This window comes from Camellia sinensis, chromosome 10 (assembly GCF_055761805.1).
Source record: "Camellia sinensis isolate YWXY chromosome 10, ASM5576180v1, whole genome shotgun sequence".
In the NCBI taxonomy this organism is placed as follows: domain Eukaryota; kingdom Viridiplantae; phylum Streptophyta; class Magnoliopsida; order Ericales; family Theaceae; genus Camellia; species Camellia sinensis.
The window spans coordinates 154,807,170-154,814,704 of record NC_138970.1 but is presented as its reverse complement, the minus strand read 5'-3'; the positions used below and the strand labels follow the sequence as shown (position 1 = coordinate 154,814,704).

The following is a 7,535-nucleotide window of genomic DNA, read 5'->3' as shown; positions in this document are numbered from 1 at the left end:
TTTTATTATAATTAACTAAAAACTCCGATATATATTTTAATATTTTATTTAATTAATTATCTTTGCATACATTTATTTATTTAATTATTTTGTAATGGGGCGATACCCAACCTTCGCAAGACTTTTTTACTCCTAGATTAACATCATTCTTCAACACATAAACAAGTTCTTGGAAGTGGGGGTGTTGTTCCACAACAATGCTACCTATACATTAGAAATGTGTGCATTTTATATATTTTTAATGTACACCATATTAAGGCCTCACTTGGTGTGGTTTTTTAGTTTAAAAAAATTTGAAAGTTACAAAAAAATTAAAATATCATATCATATACATCAATTAATTATTATTATTTTATTATAAAAAATTCAAAAAATTCAAAAAAAAAAATTAAGTTATTAAATAGACACAAAATTCAAAATTACACCATAAAACTAATTTTCAAACGCATTTATATGTACAAAAATGCTAGAGGTCCCAAAAATTTTACCAAAAGTTTTACCAAATGTCTCACATGGATGTGGGACCCACATGGGACCCACATTGTGTGGGTCCCACACCCATGTAAGACATTTGGTAAAACTTTTAGTAGAATGTTTGGGGTCTCTAACATTGCTCTTATATGTACATAGGATATGTGTTTCATCCAATGTAAATTGCATCTAGACATCTATATTATGGCAATAATTAACCTTAATGACTAAAGTTTTAGTGAAAGCAACAAAAAGCAATTAAAAGAAAGCTAACCAATAAAAGCATTATTTGTTTTATCCTTTATACCATCGACATTGAGTCATCAACCACTACAAATACATGATGATAACAACTGAACTCCCACACTGAAAGCTCTGTGTGTGTCTGTGTTCGTCTTTTTGGTTGCAGACATGGTTTCAAACTCTCCACCAGCTCCAAAGGTAAGCATATGTGATTAATATCTAACTTAAAATCCATTTTCAAAGTCTCTTCTTAATTCACTTAGGTTGTTTTTGGAAGGTAGGAATTTGAAAAGGGAAAGAAGCATCACCTTTTTCTTTCCATTTTCAATTTCCTACCTAAATTCATGATAAAAAACACAGCCTTATGCTTTATTTGGATCATGAATTTGGGTAGTGATTTGGACAGGCGAGGAATTCATATTTCCCTCGTCTTTTCCTTTCTCTGTTGAAATTTCTAGCCAAATTCATGATTCAAATATAGTCTTACTCTGTTTTGTTGTTGTTATATTGGAAACTAACTCTGGTATGGTTGCAGGAAGTTCCAACGGAGGAGGATCAATGGACGGAAAAGGGTCCACCTCGAGAAGCAAAATGGTGGTATTCAACTTTTCACACAGTCACAGCCATGGTTGGTGCTGGTGTTCTCAGCTTGCCCTATGCCATGGCCTATTTGGGATGGTCTCTCTCTCTCTCTCTCTCTCTGTTTTTGTTATGCAGTTGGAAGTGTTTAGGTTTGCAAAGAAAGGTGTTCAAACATCATAGGTTGGTTTGTAAAATGAAGTAAATTACTTGAGCTCAATTATGTTCTCCTCGTTAAAAATTTATTTGAGTTCGGTTTGTTATATAAACAAATTGAGCTTAAAAGTATTTTGGAACATGTTAATTTTTCGAGCATGACTCCAACTTGGCTTGATGAGTCTACATGCACCGTAAAACTATATAAAAACAAAATTACTTGAGTTTTAACTTGTGATCGACTCAAGTAAGGTTAGTTTTCAATCAATTCAATAAATAAATAAATAAATCAATCAAAATTGTATAGATTTTTAAAACTAGTTTAGTTTTCAAATCAAATTTAAACAACTTAATCAATTGACGCGGCTCCGTCCTACACTCAAAATCAGTATTGTATCAGTAATGTTAGGGATAAAGAACACAGTCTAAGAAAAAGACCAAGAACATTATGAATTTAGCTTCAGAATTGCTGGTCCTAGTATTACTGGTCTTGTATTGGCATGACCTTCCAAGGACTTCACTGAGTTGCCCTCTCTCTCTCTCTCTCTCTCTCTCTTAGGGGTCCTGGGACAATGTTGCTGGTCTTTTCATGGTGCATCACCCTGAACACTATGTGGCAGATGATACAGCTCCATGAATGTGTCCCCGGGGTTCGCTTCGATCACTACTATGACCTCGGTCGACATGCCTTTGGTCCAAAACTTGGGCCATGGATAGTGCTGCCACAGCAGCTAATTGTGCAGGTTGGTTGTGACATAGTGTACATGGTCACTGGAGGCAAGTGTCTCAAGAAGTTCATGGAGATAGTCTGCACAAATTGCACTAGGATCAAGCAGTCCTACTGGATTTGCATCTTTGGATCTACACATTTCTTCCTCTCTCAGCTCCCCAATTTCAATTCTGTTTCTGGGGTTTCTTTGGCTGCAGCAATTATGTCTCTAAGGTATGTACATAGAAGTTTTGATCTCGTTTTCAAAAAATACTATGTACCGAGAAAATTACTTTTGCACATTTTGTTGGTGTATTGTGAAATATATGGGTCAATTTCACTTTTATCCCATAAATTATTGTAATCTTTTTTATTTAAATCCTAAACTATCAATTTTATTTATTTATTTATTAAAATTTCTGATTTCAATACATATGATTTAATTGGTAGAAACCTAACCTAATGGACAGAAAGGTAATTTTACTAGTTGGACATTACTTGTCATCTTACTCGCGCTATATTAGACAACTTATGCTTTATAACCAAACATACATATTCTTTTTCCACCCCTTCATTTCAAAATAGTGAATAATAATAAAATGAAAAAAAAAAGTGTCTGGTTGAATGGTTTAATTTGTTCAAATTTTAAAATGATATTGGTGTTCATCAAATTAGACTTCAACAGTTATTGATTTGGACAATCGTCTCCAATTGGACCACATTAGCTATAATTAGAATTTTTAAGGATTAAATTGATAGAATTAATAATTTAATGACGAAATAGAAAAAATGTTGATAATATAGAGGAATAAAAGTGAAATTAAGGCGAAATACAAATTAGTCTTGGTTCACTTGTGAAATCAAGTTTTTCTGATTTTCCAACTTTAATTACGAAAGGTTCAGTTCACGCAAATTTTTAGTGTGTGAAGGGATTTCCTCCAGACTACAAAGGTACATAATGCATTTTCAATTGTACATCATAGTGAAAATCTTAAAATACGAGAATCTTGAGGCACAATGCGAGACTGAAAGTGTATTGGATATAGGAGAACAAGAATTTTGGATATAGAGAATCCCGTGACGTATCAAGCCCATGTCGGCACTGTAATTAATGACCTCAACTTGAAGTTAGCACCCAATAGACAAGATACCTATAACTGAGAATAACAATCTAAAGTGACATTTTTTGATCTTTATAAAATTCTACTTGTTCAAAAAAAATAAAAAAAATCTGAAGTCACATTTTTCGTTCATATTTTTCCAGAAAAACCATTCAGAATCAATATTTAAGAAAATGTAGAACTGCTAGTTCTATGTGTCAAAAACATCATCACTTAGTTTTCTATAGATTTTGGACAGAGGACTATAAAATTTCCCCAATGATGATCATAAATTCACACTAATTAACTCACTTTGAGGTTATGATTGTTGCAGTTATTCAACCATAGCATGGGTTGGTTGCTTGAGCAAAGGGCGGGTTGAGAACGTGAGTTACGCATACAAGAAAACTAGTGGAGCCGATTCCATGTTTCGTGTCTTCAACGCATTGGGCGAAATTACATTTGCATATGCTGGCCACGCGGTTGTCTTGGAAATTCAGGCCACGGTTCCATCCACCCCTGAAATGCCCTCAAAAGTACCCATGTGGAAAGGTGCCGTTTGGGCCTACTTCATCAATGCAATTTGCTATTTCCCGGTAGCCCTCATCGGATACTGGGCATTCGGGCAAGATGTTGCTGATAATGTACTCGTGGCGCTTGAGAGACCTTCATGGCTCATTGCCGCTGCTAATTTAATGGTGGTCATCCATGTCATTGGCAGCTACCAGGTATGAACCGAAGATCAAAAAAAAAAAAAATCTATTAAACATTGTATCACATGGTTTACATATGCACAAAGACAAACTATGTTGATTTATGCACATGTATTTACACATACACAGGGATAGTAGATGTTGGATGTGATGGAAAAATGGTTTCAGGTTTATGCCATGCCAGTGTTTGATTTGTTGGAGAAGGCAATGGTTAAGAGGTTGAGCTTCCCGCCTGGAATTGGTCTCAGAATCATAGTTCGTTCTGCTTATGTTGGTGAGAATTCTCTAAACATGACCTGCTTTTGGTAACAAGAATGCTACAAACACAAAATTTTCACAAAAATGCACATAATACAGTGTTGACATCAGTAGAAAAGTACACAAGATAAAGTGTTGGCAGCTGCGCAATAAAAAAGTGCACAGAATGCAGTGCTGACAGTAACAGAAAAGTACACCGAATGTAGTGCTGCGGATTCTCGAACAAGAACAGCAGATTCAATACTCTGCTCAATGCTACATTACATTCTGTGCACTTTTCTACACACGTAGTACATTTTTTCATTGACAATTTGGTTACTGGTTCTTGCAGCCTTCACACTTTTCGTTGGGGTCACCTTCCCTTTCTTTGGTGATCTTCTTGGTTTCTTTGGCGGATTTGGTTTTGCTCCAACTTCTTATTTTGTAAGTCAACTAACCTATAAAGTCATGATTTCCACATGAAAACAACAAAAAATGGGCATTGGAGAAGGTACTAATTCAAGTTGTGAATTGTTTTCAGCTCCCTAGCATCATATGGTTGATAATTAAGAAGCCAAAGAGATTCAGCATCTCATGGTTCATCAATTGGGTAAGAAAAATTGTAAAAAATACAAATATATATATCATATTTTTTTTTTCCAGAACCAAAACAAGAACAGTTACATTTACACGTACATATTTCTATTTTTTGATCACAACTATTTTAAGTTGACAATTGTTACATTAATAATGCATGTTTTTTTTTTTTTTTTGTGTGTGTGTGTGTGTGTGTGTGCGCATTTCAGGCGTGCATATACATCGGAGTGTTTGTCATGTTGGCGTCCACAATTGGCGGGTTGAGAAACATTGTCATTGACTCCTCTACCTATGAGTTCTACTCATGAATAATGAAAATTCATTCTATCAAATGAAATGTATAATTTGGTATGTATTCATCATATTTGGCAAGCAACTCCGATATTGATGGATTGAAATTAGTCCAACTATTTGGTTGAAAATTTACCCGAAGCTCTTTGTCTTTCTTCAATTTTCATTAATGTGTAATTAAGGGTTCTATTATGGAAATCATGTCTTGATTATGAAAGAAATCTCTGTAATTTGTTGTCAGCAAGCAATATGCACCACGACATTGAGGTGTGACCCAATGGTCTATAGTAGCCACACTTTAGGGTGTGGTGAGTGGGAAATCAAGGGTTTAAATTGATGGAGTAACGACGAATCCTTCGGTTGTAATATAATTATACTAATATATTAATGTTATCTTTGACCAAAAAGAAAAAAGCAATATGCACCACAATTGTACGGGGAGCAAATATTCATCACTGTCCGTACTCCTTGTGTCCAAGTTTTGCTTCACTCCGAATGACCTGAGAACACAATGACGGTGAGTTGCCCGGCGGGTGTGATGCTGGAAAATCCCTTCGACGATAAAGTTAGCACCCTTTTAGAGAAAGAAAGAGAGAGGAGACAAATTCATATAGTCGTGATAACCAAAATTGCAAACCTGTTGTATGGAGGCGCTGCACAGTTTAAATAGTTTCTGCGTGCACCACTCTGCTCATCCTTTTCTAGACACGTGGTTGTACTGCCCTCTCTATTACTTACACGTGCACGCATCAATACTACCAAACAATATTTGGCCAAACCGCCAAACGGTATTAACTAGCAACTTTAATGGATTCCTCTCCTTGCATTCCGATTGGGCCATGTAGCAAATCCTATCGAGTTACTTCCTGTATAGCGCTACAGTCTATCCTTTGGAACCGCATTACTCTCGACCAGCCAAAATTTGAGGCTTCTAGCCGACATCTTCAGCCATACCCATTCGTTCCTGCTGACCTTGCTCGGCCTTGGACCATCGCTTCACCTAGCTCGGCTAATGATCCACGTTGAACAACTAACCCGGTCCAACTTCCGGACCTCGGGCTAACTCAGCCGCGTGATCTAGAGCCTCGACCAATCTGCCCTTGGCTATGCTGACTCAGTTGCGTAATCCAATGGCAAGGCCCAAGTGTAGACACCCCATTTTTGACTGCCCTTAAGACTTGGGCGCCACTGATTGATCACTCAATAATGAATGTGTGCGCTTGCCAAATGCTCGATGTCCTCAGCAAGAAACCTCAGTTTTGAGCTTCAAAAAAACCCCAAAACCCACAAACCTTGTGCCTTGTTTTGGACTAAAACAATAGTTGTTCAGGCCTGAGCGTCCAGGGACTAGCAACCCATTTTTTTGAGCTGCAACCCACTGTTAATGGCCGACCACTAATAGTGGGTTGTTGACCACTAGTGCAAAACCCAGATATTTTTTTGCTAGTTGTTTCCACACTACACCAGCTGTTCCTATACAGATATTTTCGAGATAGACACATGGTTTTCTATATATAGAGGACCTCCCCTCTTGCTTTCGAGGTGAGAAAAATTTAGGAGTGAGAAAATATTTTTGAAGAGGAAATTTTAGAAAATTCCTCTCTCTACAACTCTCTCTCTCTCTTGCAACTTGCATAGCCTTTGCTCAAACACTCTAAACCAAACCTAGAGAGTTTCTTGTTGAGGTGATTTGAGACTGAATTTGAGCTCTTGAGGCACTTGAGAGTGTGAAATTGGTGGTTTGTAACTCAAAGAAGCATTCCTCTTCAAAAGGTATACTTTCTAGTCCTTTTGTACCATCTTTCCATCACTTGTTTTTCATCTTTTCTTACTGTTTTTAAGCTATTTAAAACCATTATTTTTGGACTGAAACTTGTGGTTTAAGTCCATTAAAGGTAGAGGGTTGACAACGTTTCTTTGAACCTTGCTTCTAAGGCCTTTACCCTTGTGTGTCCCACATTCTCATCAACAGTTTTTGAGCTTTTTACTACTGATTTTTAGAGATTTTTCAGATGCAAAAATCATGTTTTATAGTCCTAAAAATGGAGGGGTTAGCCTCCCCTCCTTGTGCTTGTGTGTTAGCATTAATTCCTCAATATTTTAGCTTATTATTTTGGCTATTTTTGTCTTAATTCCAACACTTTTTTGGACTATTTTTAATTATTCATTGCATTTGAGCTTTGTATAGCATGCTTGTAGTGTAATGGTCCTCATAGGCTTGGTGGTTTAGGTCTTAGCCACTAACCTATTTGAGTTGATAGTATTTATTTCTTGCTTTCCATACTTGTATTCATCTCTAATTACCTCTGCAACCTCTCTCATTTCTTGGCTTTTTCTTTGTTTTGAAAGTTGTTTCAAACTAATTGCATGTTTAAGCTTGAGATTGAGGTTGTTGTACTTAATGGTTTAATCCCTTTGGAGGTTCATTACCAATGGCAT

The 7,535-nt window shown here is 36.4% G+C and overlaps 1 protein-coding gene across 2 annotated transcripts; it reads left to right on the top strand.

The window, feature by feature from the left end:
* The first annotated feature begins 762 nt into the window (after window positions 1-762).
* On the top strand, window positions 763-5,256 carry LOC114312032 (Transmembrane amino acid transporter family protein). 2 transcript variants are annotated; one of them, XM_028258200.2, is made up of 8 exons: window positions 763-912; window positions 1,250-1,392; window positions 2,009-2,392; window positions 3,593-3,986; window positions 4,140-4,245; window positions 4,561-4,652; window positions 4,750-4,818; window positions 5,015-5,256. In XM_028258200.2, exons 1-8 carry the CDS (start codon window positions 883-885, stop codon window positions 5,111-5,113), a joined length of 1,317 nt encoding a protein of 438 aa, XP_028114001.2. In that variant the 5' UTR covers window positions 763-882; the 3' UTR covers window positions 5,114-5,256. The 2 variants fall into 2 exon arrangements, 1 of the variants encoding a protein (XP_028114001.2); XR_014342779.1 differs by having other exon boundaries at window positions 781-912; window positions 4,329-4,652.
* The last annotated feature ends 2,279 nt before the right edge of the window (window positions 5,257-7,535 follow it).

What these genes read in the sequence shown, in the direction of transcription:
- LOC114312032 (XM_028258200.2), top strand. Translation starts at nt 883, where the DNA reads ATGGTTTCAAACTCTCCACCAGCTCCAAAG. An exon ending in ACTCTCCACCAGCTCCAAAG is followed by an intron (nt 913 to 1,249) that starts GTAAGCATATGT and finishes GTATGGTTGCAG; the next exon opens with GAAGTTCCAACGGAGGAGGA. An exon ending in GCAGCAATTATGTCTCTAAG is followed by an intron (nt 2,393 to 3,592) that starts GTATGTACATAG and finishes TGATTGTTGCAG; the next exon opens with TTATTCAACCATAGCATGGG.